The 17,456-nt window shown below is 26.4% G+C and overlaps 1 protein-coding gene across 1 annotated transcript; it reads left to right on the forward strand.

Moving 5' to 3' along the window:
- Nucleotides 1-1,678: 1,678 nt before the first annotated feature.
- LOC135927293 (GTPase HRas) lies at nt 1,679-15,975 on the forward strand. The gene is made up of 8 exons (XM_065463258.1): nt 1,679-1,758; nt 1,868-1,916; nt 1,961-1,989; nt 2,091-2,175; nt 11,287-11,389; nt 13,336-13,375; nt 14,577-14,737; nt 15,182-15,975. Exons 1-8 carry the CDS (start codon nt 1,728-1,730, stop codon nt 15,251-15,253), a joined length of 570 nt encoding a protein of 189 aa, XP_065319330.1. The 5' UTR covers nt 1,679-1,727; the 3' UTR covers nt 15,254-15,975.
- The last annotated feature ends 1,481 nt before the right edge of the window (nt 15,976-17,456 follow it).

A 17,456-nucleotide genomic window follows, 5' to 3' on the forward strand; every position in this document is an offset into this window, starting at 1 on the left:
TGATCGAGCTCAAAGAAAGAATGGTAAAAAAATTTTATAAAAAATACTCGAAGATATTTTAAATAAGCGGATTTTGGTTCAAGAAAGTTTTCTTAAAATTCAAATTTAATATGAGAATTCACATGATTATCTATTCATTTTTTTAAATGATAAGGTAAATGTATTTTTTTTTAAATTTTGCATATATTATCAACTTTCAGGAGAAAAATTTGATTGGACAATTAATCATTTGAAATTAAGAAATGGAATCAATCAGGACGCGCCATTATTTTTGTTAATATATCGTTTTTAGATTAAATTTTACCATAAAGTAACCTTTTACTTTGTCGATTGATTTTTTATTATTTCTTATATTATACATTACAATATTGTATATTAACTTAATAGTTTCTTTTATTATCTTTTTAATACTTTGATCGATTAACTTAAAATCGAAAATGTTAATAAATGATAGTTTTTATTATTTTATATTAATATAATAATAAATATCATAAATAAAGAGTTGTAAAATAAAAACAAAAGGATAGCAAAAATGTGATGCTCAATATTAAATATAACTTTTATAATTTTCTTTGTATAGATTTATTTGACTGATTTGATATTATCATACTTGAATTAAATTGTCTATCAAATAAAACATTTATATATCCCGGTCCATTATCACTTATATCTCGAACATAAACTCTTATTATGAGAGCACAAATTAAGCAAACAACATTTTTATATTTTGTTCTCATTTTATTAGATCATCTTAGAAATAAATACCAACACCCCTATTTACATCATTCTTTTAAACAAATTTACAAAACTAGCATTTATTAAAGAATATAAATTTTTACACTAAGCTTATCATTTATTCCATAAAAACAGCTTTATTAAATTATTTTAAAAAATTCTAAATAAGTTTATTTGCATAAATTTAGTGCTGCATTAAAAATATATAATACTTGAAGCTATACTTTTTTTAAATAAAAAAACATCTATAAACTTATTTTTTGATAAAAAGATATTTGTGATTTTTTATAGAAAAGAATAGCCAGATATTTTTTACAAGGATCTTACCTTAAAAGATTTGAAAAGTAATATAAAATCAAATTCTTTTAATGAAAGAGGTTTGAAAGAATGCTATCAAGTAATTTCAAATGATTTATGTGATGATAATATAGCAAAAGCCGAAAGATTTATCTATTACAGGATAAAACATTAGCTTAGTTATTTATCTACTGATTGTGATACAAACTTATTGCCTATACTCTTTTCTATTTAAAAGTAGCCAAAAGCATAAAATTTAAGAATAAAAGGCTCAAAAAATATCGAATTTTGATCATGAAAACTAAAGAAATTGCACCAAATTTTTTAAAAAAATGCAATATTATATTCCAACAATAAGTGCCCCTAAAGAACCTCCAATAAAAGAATTGAGGAAAACCTCAAATAGTGCTTCTCCCCCTATTCGCAAAATCATTAATATACTTATGGTTGGTTGAATTTGGTATATCGTAGATCAGTACGAGAATATGAACAAAAAATAGAAATCTGTTATTTATAAATGTCAATTTAAATAAAATCTATATTTTGGTGTAAGTTAAAAAAAAATTACTCAATTTTATTTTATTAAATTTTATTACGAAATGAAAAAGTTCTATATTTAGTTCGATAAATATTTTATTTAAAATCATTTTATTTTTAAAGTGGAGTAATTTGTTGTGCCATAATTGAAATATTTTATGACTGAATATAAATTAGTAGTTGTGGGAGGTAAAAAAAACATTTTCTCATTTGCTGACATATATTATCTTTATAATAAATACTTCTCCATATATTTTAATTATTAATAATTTTATTATTTTTATCTTATTTTTTTCAGCAGGTGGTGTTGGAAAAAGTGCTTTGACAATTCAACTTATTCAAAACCAGTTAACTTTTTTATATACATTAATTTTATTAATCTAATATATAGTTTTGTTGAGGAATATGACCCAACAATAGGTATTTGTGCTCATAAATAATATTTATTGCTTTTATAATAAATCTATATTCTTTTTATAAAATAATAGAAATATATTAATTTGTTTTATAAATTGGTTTAGAGGACTCATATAGAAAGCAAGTAATTATAGATGGCGAGACCTGTTTACTTGACATACTTGATACTGCAGGTCAAGAGGAATATAGGTATTTATTCTTTTATAACTTGAATATAAATTAGTCTAATTGATATTTTAAGAAAACAAAGCTATCGAGAGATATATTTAAAAAATTTTAAATCATGCATGGTAAAATGTTATTTATTGATTCAATATATTTATATATTAAATTATATCTTTTACTAAATTTATTAATCACTCTAATAATGGAATGTTTTCCAATTTTATTAGTAGTACTATTAGTGTTGTTAAAATGATGATTCGGGATAATTTTTAAAGTGTAATTAAAATTTTGGTTAAAATATTATTATGCAAGCTTTGAGATTGGGCAAATTGAAGTCAAAACCTTTCTACCATCTAAATCTTTAAGCTAACAATATTTGATTTAAATCTTAATTGTGTCATTTTTAAATCTTGATTCTGATTGGTCTCAATATCATTATCGTCAATATATAAAGTCTGATTATATTTGTTATCAGCACCCAAATTTTATAATTTATAACATTTTAATAGTTCCTCAGATTTTGATCAAGATTACTTAAAAATTATTCAAATGAAATATAGCATATTTTAAAAATACGATGAAATTTAAAATAAAAGTTGTTTCTATTCATCTTTAATATATATATTTTTTAAAGTTCTTTTCTAACTAAGAAATAATATCTATATTATTTTAATTTCCTTCAAACGTTTTTGACTATACTTTAAAAAAATATATACATATATAAAGGTTTTAATGTATATATAAAAAAGATAAAATAATTAAAAAGAATTTTAGAGATAAACTATGGCTCTATGGATTATAAAAAATGTATATATTGGAAGTTAAGAAGAAATTTTTAATGCCAAAACCATTATGAAATGTTAAATGTAGAATAAGTTATCAAGCAAAAAATATTTTATTTTAAGGAGGACTTACTAATTCGTGTTAAGATTTCAATAAAGTAACTTAAGACTGTTACTAGAACTATCCCTCTGGAAAATCAATGAAAAAATATTCTTATGATCCGTAGCATGTAGAAATTTGTCAAATAACAACCATATATATTGTCTTAAATGCAATAAGAAATTATATGGGCCCTGTTCTACTATATATAAATATCCCATAGCACTTCAAAAAAAATTCTCGATCCTTGCTGAATTTAAACCCAGATCTATATGACAAATGATATACACATTCATCAACTAAGCCACAGATGCTTATCAAAACATACAATATATTTTTTGTATATATTATAATTAAATCATTTTATATTTATTCTTAGGAGGGCCCCAGCATTGGTCTAGGGGACAGGCCTTTGGCAATAAGAAAATGTATAATTAATTAGTCAATAGGATTTATGTATAAAAATTACATGTGCAAAATAATGTTTTCTTTCGCAGAAAAATTATGATAGGCTGGGAGAATTAACCTACTTGAAAACAAATAGTGCTTAAAAGATACGATAATTTAAAAAATTTGGAGAATAAGATACATTTAATGTTAGATAATATGTTGATGTATTAACTTCTTAAAAATTTATGTTTGACTTTTATTTTTAGGGCTGCGAAAGATAAAACAGCCTAAATGATCTGATATGTGAATAATATACACAAATTTTTTTTTAGGATAAAAAATTACAGGAAGCCACAAGAATAATTTTAAATTCTTCTGAGTTTTATAAATTAAGGTTTTTTATAAATTTCAGGTAACTAACGGTATCTCGGGGAAATTTTCGATATTATTATTTTTTTTATTGTTTTTTTTTAAATATTTTTTTTATTATTTTTTTTTATTAATTTTTTTTATTAATAAATAAAAAAATAGATAAAACTAGATATTCATAATATACTAGAGAATTAAGATTTTTTCTTGAAATTTTCAATTATTTAAGATATTTAAGATTTATTCTTAAAATTTTCAATTATTTAAGATTCATTTAAAAATTTTCAAATACTAGATATTTAAGATTTTTTTCTTAAAATTTAAATTTTCGAAAACTATATAATCATAATATACTAGAGAATTAAGATTTTTTCTTGAAATTTTCAATTATTTAAGATTCATTCTAAAAATTTTCAATTTAATTTAAAATTTTGAATCAAATACTAAATATTTAAGATAAAAATATAACCATAATATACTAGAGAATTAAGATTTTTTCTTGAAATTTTCAATCAAATTCTAGATAAATAACCAATTTATTTGAATAAACACTCATAATATAGTTATATATATAATTTTTTTTCTTAAAATTTTCAATCAAATTCTAGATAATTAACCAATTTATTTCAATAAACAATGATAATATAGATATATATAATTTTAAGGAAAAACAAAAATAGTTTTATACATATTTATATCATTTAAAAATTTAATTAATTTATTTAAATTGGACATATTTTTAATTTTGCGAAAATAACTGTATTGACATATATACAAATGAGTTGAAGATTTTTTTCCATTTCTGGGTATGCTTGCCTTAAGATCCCTCCATAAACGCTCAATGCGTTGAGTATGGGTTGATATATTATTAGGGTCTACAAAATTTTGACTGTGATTCACTGAGTAATGGTCATAGCCATTATCATTTAGATTGTTATAACTTAACAAATATTAAATTTTAAGATTTATCAATATTTAAATTACCCCTTCCATTTGTCCGTCATTATAGTTGAATCAGTATGGGCATGTTTGCTGATTATACCTAGAAGGGTATCTTTATCTCTTTTTTCTGTATGAGAAATAAAAAAATTCCCATCATTTCTTGAAATTCCTCCTACAACCCAAATGGCATTAGATTTTAGGATCCTCCTTGTGTTATTTTTCCTTTTAAAAATATGGGATTCATCTATTTCAATCACATGCCAGGGCCCCCTATTTTGTCAAAATTAATTGCCTGTGTATGGCAGCAAATCTTTCTAAATATAGCATACCTAAAAAATACTTATTGACAAATTTTACAAATAAATATATACCATTTTCCAATGGTACATTGTGCTAACTCTAAAAGGAAGGCTGTCGGATATTGACGTCAAGGACACAAAAAGATATATTAGATGTATAAATTTGTTAACAGGGATATTAACATTTTTAAATATAGAGCCTTAATTAATAAAATAAATTTAAAAAATAATATATTGTTAAACCCTTCCATATATAATTGCTGCTTGTACAATTTTGCATCTTACTCTATAAGATGCTGCATTTCTCTCCATTATCATATTATTATTACAACACGTGTGATTATCTAGAAGTTCGTGGCCTTTTAAAAAAGCTATGGTTCTTGTATAACAATTTATGATATCGGTAAAAATAAGATATTCCATTATAATATTATAATTATGGTCTTTTAAAAAAGCTATAATTAACCCATTAATGGTCAAGATTTTTCTAGTGGATAAAAATGCTCAATTTTTTCAAATTATATTGATTAATGCTCAAATATGATATTCTAAAAAAATCAGCCAAAAAAAATAATCCTAAATAGAAAATCTAGCCTGGTGCATATATGCACCGTTAACCATTAAGAGGTTAAAAAAGATAAAAATTATATAAAATACTATAAGATCAAAAAAACAACAAATATCTTTATTCTTTTTTTGTAATTTATAATAAAAACGAGAAAATGTTTATATATTATGAAAATCCTTGAAACATTTAATATGGAGTGCGATTTGACATGTTTGGCACATATATCTTGAGTGCGTATGGCAATATCTGCATCTTCGTCTTTTTCCATCTATAATTTTGGATAAATAATGTCCAGATGAATCAATAGGGTTTTCACACTGTAATGCAAACTGGCTGGCGTGACCTGTACTTGAATTTTTTTCAATTTTTACTGGCGTTCGAAGGAGGTAGTTAGTAACTTCTCGTCTAAATGCAAGCAAACTCTTCTTGTCATCTCGATTCACGAATTTCCAGATTTTCCATGAATTTACCAAAGCTACATCAATAAAATTGGTGAATATTGGCCACCACCATTTTTTTCCTCTTATTTTTATTCTATATGTAGATATTAGATTATCACATAGATCAACTCCACCCATGTGTTTGTTATAAGCAGTTACCATATTTGGCTGAGGAATTTTTATTTTAGAAGATATTTTCTTAGAATACCTTGAAACATTAGAAAGCAAAGAGATAGTGTGGCATGTCGATGCAACGGTCACCACCGAATTATCATTCCAACGAACTACAAATATTTCGTTTAATTTTTCAAACCTATAATCATAATATCCTCTTTCTTTTTTTGCTACAACCTTTATAGATTCAACTGGGCAATGCTCTATTCTATTGTCCCTCACAGTTCCAGTTGCAAAATATCCCATTTGTTTTAAGTATGACAAGAGTTTAAATGATGTAAAGAAATTATCAAAATATATTTTATGATAATTTGGTTTTTGCAATGCCTTTAATAATTTTATGATTACATTTCCACCTAATCCATATTCATATTTATTTTCGCTTTTTCCTTGATATATATCAAATGAGAATACGTAACCGTCGGAAGAGGCCAATATCCAAGACTTGTATCCGAATCTAATTGGTTTTCCTTTTATGAACATTTTGCAAGAATGTCTTCCTCGATATGGTATCATCTGTTCATCTATTGATAAATGATGTTTAAAAATTCCGAATTGCTGAAATTTATTATTCAATATATTAATGTAAGGCCTAACTTTATAAAATCTATCATGTATATCTATTTTAGTATTGTCTGCCAAATGGATATTATATTTCAAATTTCGAAATTGTAATTGGGTCATTGTATCCCGGATTATTGGAATAGAAATATCGCTGTCATTAGACCAGTACATTTTTTCTTGTGGGAGAGAATGATATCCAGTAAATAATAGAATTCCAATAAATCTCTGAATATCTTGGATGGTTATGCATATGTTAGGTCTATTCATTTGTTTAGCATAAATATTACTTTGTTCTACAATTAGGGAATATAAGTCTTCGTCGAAAATTAAACAAAATATATCTGATGGACTTTTACCATGTAAATCATTTTCAAGTTTTATTACATCTTCCTTTTCTCCATTGAAAGGGCTTGAAGAATATATTGCATCCGTTTTTCTCCATTTTAAATTGTGAGAAATTCGAGAATAGCTTCTTGTAGAATATGGTTCTGGAAGGTCGTCATCAACTGAATTATGAATCTCCAATTCTCCAGCTGTATCTGAAGGCAAAACTCCGACATTTGTTAAGTCATTTTCATCTAAATCTTCTTCATCACTAACTGCAGAGGGGTTTGGCGGAATTATAACCATATCTCTTTCTTCAATTGGTTCCTCTTCAAAAAGTTGAGCAAGCGCTTGTTCAATTGTTAGAAAACGTTTCATTAAAAAAATTTATTAAAAATTAAATATCTAGACAAATTATTTTCGTAGAATCTTAATTTTTTTATTAGTCATCTATTATTTTGATAATTTTGATTGAATTGACAAAACAGGTGCATAATATTTTATATAAATAAAATAAAATCTTCAGAAAGGAAGAGGCTAAAAATAATTTTAAACTTTTGAATATTTATGAACCTAATAATTTCATATAATTTGATCGGGATAAAAAATTATAATAGGAACAATATTTTATTCGATTTAATCTCAGGGGAAAAAAATTTTTTTAAATTATTTTCAAAAGGTCTTTTTTGGTTATAAAATTTTTTTTAAAAATTCTTAAGGGGCTCGAGCCACCCACCCCTCCCCTTCCCACCCTTAGTGACGGTAGTGGTTTTAAGTATAATATAAAAAATTATAATTCATTATGTTAAATTTCATTTGTTTGAATTTTTTTAAATAATATATACTGCTAGATGGTTAACGGTGCATATATGCACCAGTCAACTTTATGTGGTTACCTACTAAAATATTAATTATTTAAAAATTCAAAAATGATTGATAAATATTGATATATCTATAAAGAATATATACACACTAGTTTTCATCGAAATAATTTTATAATATGCTCGTGAGATCACTTAGAAAATTTTGCATTTTAGACCTCATAAATTCGCAAAGTTTGAGGGTTTCTTAGGGGCATAAAAAAATATTTTTTTCATATTTTTCTTTTCCAGTTTTGAAGTACAATGTCTGAACTATATAAAAATCTTTTTTATTATTTTTTAAAAAAAAACTACTATGTTAAAATAAGGTATATAGGAGGTGGTGCATATATGCACCGTTAACCAGTAACGGGTTAAAAATAACAACAATAAATAAAAAATAAATTTATAAAAATAGATGAAAAATTTCCCCGAGATACCGTTAGTTACCAAAGTTATTTATGTTGGTTTTGGATGTAGTTTTTGTCAATTTTTTGTGGATCTGATATTGAACAAATTTTTAAGCAGCCAATTCTAAGCCTTCATAAAATTATTCTTTTAAACAATAAGTTTTATGTTATTTCAATATTCTAGGATATTTATGCCTAAAAAATTAGCTGTAAATTTTGAGGTACACAGATTTATAACTAGGTTTACTATTCATTGAACCCTAATTTAAAAATAAAACATAATGAAATTTGGTAACTAACGGTATCTCGGGGAAATTTTTCATCTTTTTTTATAAATTTATTTATTTTTTATTTATTTATTTATTTTTATTTATTGTTGTTATTTTTAATTATAGCTTTTTTAAAAGACCATAATTATAATATTATAATGGAATATCTTATTTTTACCGATATCATAAATTGTTATACAAGAACCATAGCTTTTTTAAAAGACCACAAACTTCTAGATAATCACACGTGTTGTAATAATAATATGATAATGCAGAGAAATGCAGCATCTTATAGAGTAAGATGCAAAATATGTACAAGCAGCAATTCTATATGGAAGGGTTTAACAATATATTATTTTTTAAATTTATTTTATTAATTAGGCTCTATATTTGAAAATGTTAATATCCCTGTTAACAAATTTATACATCTAATATATCTTTTTGTGTCCTTGACGTCAATATCCGACAGCCTTCCTTTAATAGAGTTAGCAAAATGTACCATTGGAAAATGGTATATATTTATTTGTAAAATTTGTCAATAAGTATTTTTTAGGTATGCTATATTTAGAAAGATTTGCTGCCATTCACAGGCAATTAATTTTGACAAAATAGGGGGCCCTGGGCATGTGATTGAAATAGATGAATCCCATATTTTTAAAAGGAAAAATAACACAGGGAGGATTCTAAAATCTAATGCCATTTGGGTTGTAGGAGGAATTTCAAGAAATGATGGGAATTTTTTTATTTCTCATACAGAAAAAAGAGATAAAGATACCCTTCTAGGTATAATCAGCAAACATGCCCATACTGATTCAACTATAATGACGGACAAATGGAAGGGGTAATTTAAATATTGATAAATCTTAAAATTTAATATTTGTTAAGTTATAACAATCTATATGAAAATGGCTATGACCATTACTCAGTGAATCACAGTCAAAATTTTGTAGACCCTAATGATATATCAACTTATACTCAACGCATTGAGCGTTTATGGAGGGATCTTAAGGCAAGCATACCCAGAAATGGAAAAAAATCTTCAACTCATTTGTATATATGTCAATACAGTTATTTTCGCAAAATTAAAAATATGTCCAATTTAAATAAATTAATTAAATTTTTAAATGATATAAATATGTATAAAAGTATTTTTGTTTTTCCTTAAAATATATATATCTATATTATCATTGTTTATTGAAATAAATTGGTTAATTATCTAGAATTTGATTGAAAATTTTAAGAAAAAAAATTATATATATAACTATATTATCAGTGTTTATTCAAATAGATTGGTTATTTATCTAGAATTTGATTGAAAATTTCAAGAAAAAATCTTAATTCTCTAGTATATTATGATTATATTTTTATCTTAAATATTTAGTATTGATTCATAATTTTAAATTAAATTGAAAATTTTTAGAATGAATCTTAAATAATTGAAAATTTCAAGAAAAAATCTTAATTCTCTATGATTATATAGTTTTAGAAAATTAAAATTTTAAGAAAAAAATCTTAAATATCTAGTATTTGAAAATTTTTAAATGAATCTTAAATAATTGAAAATTTTAAGAATAAATCTTAAATAAAATCTTAAATAATTGAAAATTTCAAGAAAAAATCTTAATTCTCTAGTATATTATGAATATCTAGTTTTATCTATTTTTTTATTTATTAATAAAAAAAATAAATAAAAATAAAAAAAATAATAATATCGAAAATTTCCCCGAGATACCGTTAGTTACCTAACATTTTATGATTTGATTGACTATTAGATTTAAATTTCAATCATAAATATGTTATTTTGTTTTTAAGTGTTAAACGTTGAAACAGTTGATGAGCCTTATTTATATATCGCAATAGTGCTTTCAAAATTGCGCGATTTTCTCGCTGCATTTAATCGCAAATAAGAATTTCAAAAAGCTTTGGCGCGATTACCGTTGCGTCAAATTATTTAGAAAAGCGAATAAGTTTGCCGTTTATTATTTTAAATTTTCAATATGGCCTCTATTTCAATAATATTGCTTTATTATTTATTTTTTTGAATCGCAATATTAATCGAGAATGATCGAATCATAAGCACCATAACCCACCCAATGACATAGTATTACCTAGACTGACGATGCATTCATTGAAAGTGTACATCAAATGAAAAACAGCTGGGGACGCCATTTTGGTTACCCGTATCATTATTAAAAATTTTAAACGGGCGACCAATTTATTCCTATGTCTGACACAAATTTTATTAAAGAATTTTGCCTGATCATCGAAATAACAAGGAAGCAAGTTATCGATTTAATAGTTTTTTTTATTAATTACCAAAATGGCGGGTTCAGCTGATTTGCATTAAACGGCGCTTTCAAATACATTATTATGAATTCATCGTCAGTCTAGGTATTATGTGCCATTGAACCCACCTAAATAATATGCAGCGTGGGTTATTATTTTTTTAAAAAAACTCGTATTTAGTGGCGTCACCCTGCTTTAAGTCCAAAAGCGTAGGGAGGAGCGGGAAGTTTATTTTACAGAAGGTAAGGTACCCCTTTCAAAAATATCTATGGGCCAGGCCACCTTTACTCCTATTATCAAAAATGCTAAATTCTATTATGTGTATATATGTATGTATTTATGAATATAACGTGAATAGTGCCATGAGGGACCAATACATGAGAACTGGAGAAGGATTTCTCCTAGTCTTCGCTGTCAACAACGCCAAATCTTTCGAAGACATAAATTCTTATCGTGAACAGGTATATATATATATATATTATTAATCAGTATAATACATATATGTCGTAAGGTGTTTATAAAATCTTTTAAACTTAAAACATTTATTGAGTGGGTTTTTTTTGTTTAAATTTTGGGAAAGAATTATGTTGGAATCGTATTCCAATGGCTAGAGTACCTACGGCATACTCTATGAAACTCGGACGACGTAAACTATTCTACTACCCTTAGGTCTCGTTAATAATAGGCACGATATCGCTCAAGGCGACTTATAATTTGTCGCTAAACGATAGTATAGCGATGTAATTTAGCATTTATCTATATTTGTAAATTAGGCATTCCTCGAGCGACATAGCGGTATTTTGCGCTTGCTATAAACGGTGCCTTAGAGTTTAATATTATTTTATATATAACTAAAAGAAATCTAGGCCCAAAATTATGTAAAATTCACCTAGATAAAAGTACTAAAAATATCAAGCCCTTTAAAAAATATTTAGAATTTAAAGAAATGACAAAGCAGACGATACTATGATTTTCAAAGACAAATTCATTTTTTTAAACCTTATTTAAAATTTGAATCGACAATATTTATGGCAACCTATGCGTTATGTTTTTTTATCAAAAAATTACCGCAAAACGTAAACGCTCAATTTGTGTGCACTATTATTCTGGTTAATATCTTAATCCAGCCGTTTAGACAACATGATTGGCCAGAAATGTCCTGGACAAAAATTGAGCTTGGAAAAAAATCTATTCGATATTTGTTGTTTTTGTAGCTAAAAAATACCGGATGTTATAATTATCTACGGAATTTTAAAAATATCTAACGTAGTCGCATTCGGTTAGTGTTGTTAAATCGCTCGATTTAGCCGACGTTTAAACGGGTGAGTCGTTTAACATAATTATTCAGTCATGTGCCCATATTTTTATATGAGAAGGTTAACTTTCCTGGGAATCATTCATGAAAGTTAGTTGGGATCTTTATTGAATAGTAAGTATTGATAATTTTTTTTTTATGAGACTGATATTCAAAGATTGGTGGTTCGGTTTTATAGTAATATCCGGAAATATCGGATCGGTGAAAAATTTGTGTGGATCTGCACAGACCTCTTAACAAATTACCACGATTAGGGCAATTACTTTTCCATTTTTAAGCATTTAAATTTATTTTTTGTATATTGGGTACTTTTGTCCGGGTCACATCTGCCTGATTACTCTGTATTTTTATAGTTTGCAAATTTTTTGAATGGAAGATATTTAATAAAAAAAATTTTCGAGACATTTAGTTAAAAAATGTGGATGACAAAATCGAAATATCAGTTTGGGTATGAATATCTACGTTAAAAAAAAATTGTGGATCGGCACAGCCCCCTAAACGAATTTTGGTTATAAAATTTAATGAATTATAAAGACCTATATAAATATGAAGAGGGAAAGACATGATCATAACTAAAAAAAAAGTATGTAAGCCTTTTGATCAGGGGTTATATACATATCGATCGGATTATTTGACAGGGAATTACATATTTTCTATCTCTCTTCGCCATTTTTTTTTGTGGTGGAAGCCATGAATAAGCGGATCAGAATATGAATTCAGACAAATAAAATTTGAATTTTATCGTGGCAATATATGAATAGTTGGTAAAAATGACAAAATTAGGAAAGATTATTAATAATTTATATATTTTTAAAGGTTAATTTATGTATTAAATACATATATATATATTTTATTATTTATAATTCATTTCACGAAACATGAAATCTGCAATATTTCGTTAGGGGGTGGCAAAAAAATTTGGGGAGAAAACCTCAAAATGCACCCCCGCCCCTCCCCTAACCAGTGAAGTTCTGAGGAAAGATTTTGACTTTTTGGGTTTAAATAAATATTCGAATAACTTTTATCGCAATGCTACAAATCATATAAGATTGTTGATAATTCTAATTTTTTTTCTCTATATCATTAATCCAGATTAAACGTGTCAAAGATGCTCAAAATGTCCCCATGGTGTGTAAGTCACATGATTATTATTTATGTTGTTTTTTTTTTATTTTGCAATTATATTTTTAATTCATCCCCAATATTTTTATCTTCAAAGCAATAACAAACAATAATACCTAGACTGACTACGCGTTCATTAATAGTGTACATCAATAAAAACAGCTGGGGACGCCATTTTGATTACTCATATCATTAAAAATTTAAAAACGGGAGGCCAATTTATTTCTATATCCGACGCAAACTTTATTAAATAATTGCTTGATCATCAAGATATTAAGGAAGCAATTTATCAATTTAATAGTAGTTTTTAACATGAAAATAATTACTATATGGGTTACCAAAATGGCGGGTCCACTGATTTGCATTCAATGACGCTTTCAGATGCTTTTTTATGCACTAATCGTCAGTCTAGGTATTATTATATGTCATTGCTTCAGAGGCCCTGCATAGATGCATAGATCGAACTTTTAGATCTCAGGCTAATTCTTAAAAAAAAAAATTAAAGCCGGATAATTTTTTTAAAAAATAGGTTGGCCCGGATAAATAACTTTGGCATTTAATTAATCTTTATAAACGCGTCATATAAATATTTCCCTACTAGTTAATTTGTGGTCATTAAAAAAATTTTTTGTATTTAGCTAGGTCGTTTAATTTTTTTTAAAATTTCATACCATTTTATGGGTTAAGATTCTGGGCTGTGCTTGTAGGAATCTGATTAAATTAAGTGAAGGTCAACCATAGTTAACATTGCTTCAAAACACCGAAAAAAATATCAAAATAGGTGGTCTGCCTTCAGTACGGCAGGAGATATAGATAGTCCATATCGTAGAAGCTTATTCCCAGAAAATCTAGAGGCTCTCATATCTATTAAAAAAATCTAATCTAATATAATATAATTTTATATATTAAATATTACAATTTTATAATTCCAACATAAAATAGATATATTATTAAATATATATTTTTTTATTATAGTCTTAATTGTTGAAATAAAAATATTAAATTATTCATAATTCGATTTTTTGCACAAAAAATATTGATTTCTTAATTACATTTGGTTCAAACGGGGGTGATTAAAAATCAGTAAAAATATCGGATCGATATCGGATCGGTTTTGAAACAATATCGGATCGGTTTTGAAACAATATCGGAATCGGCACAGCCCTAATATTTTTCTAAAAATGTTTCCCCCCCCCCCCTCTTCTTATAAGTGGTAGGAAATAAGTGCGATTTAGGGACCCGCGCATTAGACCTCAATTTAGCTCGCGATTACGCCTCGGCACGCTCTATGCCTTTCGTAGAGAGCAGCGCTAAAACTCGCGTGGGAGTCGACGAAGCCTTCTTCACTCTCGTCAGGCAAATTCGGACTCACGTATGTCTCACCTTTGATGCCACTTTTTTTTTAGCCGTTTCCCTACTCTAGATTATTAACTTTCCTTCCTTTCAAAATGGTTGATTTAGTAATTTTCTCCTAAATATTCTCTGACACCATTTTTATATTACTTTATAAGTGTCACCTTTCTATCTAGTTTTTCATCTAAGAAATCGTCGACTTGCGATTGCGCGAGAAGGCAGAGTAATATAAGAGAGATCGAGAATGATACATGAGGGTGAGATAGGGACAATTAAGATATTACAAAACCCTCAGAAATAATTCAGAGTCTAGGAACCGTGATCAAATGCCTTAACTTAATCTAGAATCTTCTTTTTTGAAAAAATATTCAAGATCAGAATTTTTTTTTAATTTCACAATTAATTACTAATATGATATTTAATTTGCCTCGAACAATTATTAACATATTTTCATTTTTTTTAGCATCAACAAACTGGAGCCGACAAAAAGACGAAAAAAATTAAATCGAAAAAACGCAAATGCTGTCTCATGTGATAAAAGATTTCATCGCCCCCCCCCCGTCTCACATTTTTTTTTATTTGTTCCGTCTTATATTTTTTTTATATCTTTCAAAACTCAAAAATTATACAAAAAATGAAATTATTATTTTCTGGATACTTGTCAATAATTTATCTTCGGTGATTTATAATATTCATTTTTTTAAAAAAGTATATTCTATTTATTTATTATTTAAACGCTTCAAATTTATTCGATTAAACGCGTTTTAAACATCGATATGACCGAAATATTGCATGAATTTATAATTTTTCTCTTTCGCGTTTTACCAATCATCAAAGAAATACTTATTGCAAAAAATTCAAACAAATATTATAGGATGACGGATAAATCCAATAAAAATATTCTTTTTATTTCTTTTCTCTAATTTTTTTTAAAATACTTTTTTTCTCCCATTTTACAAATGTTTTGTACAAACTTATATCTACATTATTATAATTTTTAGGCTGCCCAGTAAAGCCTTCATTTTACTCTGATTCTTCAAGCTAGCTCTAATCAATTCTCGATATAACTACCCAACAAATAACTTTGGGCAGTGGCACTAAAAAAAATATAGATTAGAGCTGGCGAGAAGTAAAATTCATTTAATATAAACATAAATTTTACTCTAAATTCGCATGTATAAATTTTTTTTATTGTTATTAATCAATTGTGTGATCGATACATAAAGCATTTTATTGTATTTAAAAATAGTGGCAAAAAAATAATCGTTACATATTTTTTTTACAATAAATTTTTTTTATACTAAAGATGTATAGATGCTTTCATTATTTTTTGTGTGCGGGGTAAAATTTAGTGGAATCTTATTAGTTTTTATTTGACACTTAAACTATTTTTTTAACGTGTTGATTAACTTGGAACAAACTATTATCAAAATCAGAGATTTGTGCAGCAGGAATATTCACCCAGGTTATTCCGGAATTTTTTTTAAAATCTTTGAATAATGGTAATTACGATTTCTCGTTACAAAAAAAATTATTAAGTTACAAAAATATCCTTTTCTCGTTTAGGTTTTGGAAATATTCCTCTCGAAGTAACCATAATATTTATTTCATTTCAAAATATGATTGACATTCGTTTTGATGAGAGATTTGCCGATGACAGGTATTGAGCCATACACAATTTTTATTTTACTAGAACTACTCATCCTTTTAGTATATTTTTTGTGTAATTACTATATTCTTAGCGAGCTAAACTAAATATTTTGCCAGAAACTATAACCATGGCCTCGAGGTTTTTTCATAAAAAAGGTGACAGTTCAGATTTTGGGAGAAACGTCCTTATATTATTCGGTGGTTGCACGATTGCATTTTTATACTGGTGGCACATTGACTCGCTGAAATATGATAAATACTGATATGTTTATTGGCTAACAAAATTAAGAAGAATCTAAATGCATTTTTATACTGGTGGCACATTGACTCGCTGAAATATGATAAATACCGATATGTTTATTGGTTAACTAAGTTAAGAAGAATCTAAATGCATTTTTATGCTGGTGGCACATTGACTCGCTGAAATATGATAAATACTGATATGTTTATTGGCTAACTAAATTAAGAAGAATCTAAATGCATTTTTATGCTGGTGGCACATTGACTTGCTGAAATATGATAAATACTGATATGTTTATTGGTTAACTAAGTTAAGAAGAATCTAAATGCATTTTTATGCTGGTGGCACATTGACTCGCTGAAATATGATAAATACCGATATGTTTATTGGTTAACTAAATTAAGAAGAATCTAAATGTATTTTTATGCTGGTGGCACATTGACTCGCTGAAATATGATAAATACTGATATGTTTATTGGCTAACTAAATTAAGAAGAATCTAAAATGCATTTTCATTGCGTATGAATAAAAATTTATAAATGTTTATTAAAAAATATCAGAGACCTGCAGAGTAATCATTTGTAAGACCAGGCCCGGAATTTTTTTTTCGAAAATTATTTTCGGCCCGAGGTTTTTTTTAAAAAATATATTTTATTTATTTTTGATTTTCATAGCTAATAATGGCCATTTCAATTTGGTTTTAAAATATATGGCTCGGCCAGGCCCGTGGTCTCTGAAAAATATTTTCAACAAATAACAGAATTGAATCATCAACTTATATGCAATGCCTGTCACAAGATGATTGAAAAATTGTCTATAAAAAGGGAATACTATAATATTGGATACA

The sequence above is a fragment of the Gordionus sp. m RMFG-2023 genome, chromosome 3 (assembly GCF_954871325.1).
Source record: "Gordionus sp. m RMFG-2023 chromosome 3, tfGorSpeb1-WG-v2, whole genome shotgun sequence".
In the NCBI taxonomy this organism is placed as follows: domain Eukaryota; kingdom Metazoa; phylum Nematomorpha; class Gordioida; order Chordodea; family Parachordodidae; genus Gordionus; species Gordionus sp. m RMFG-2023.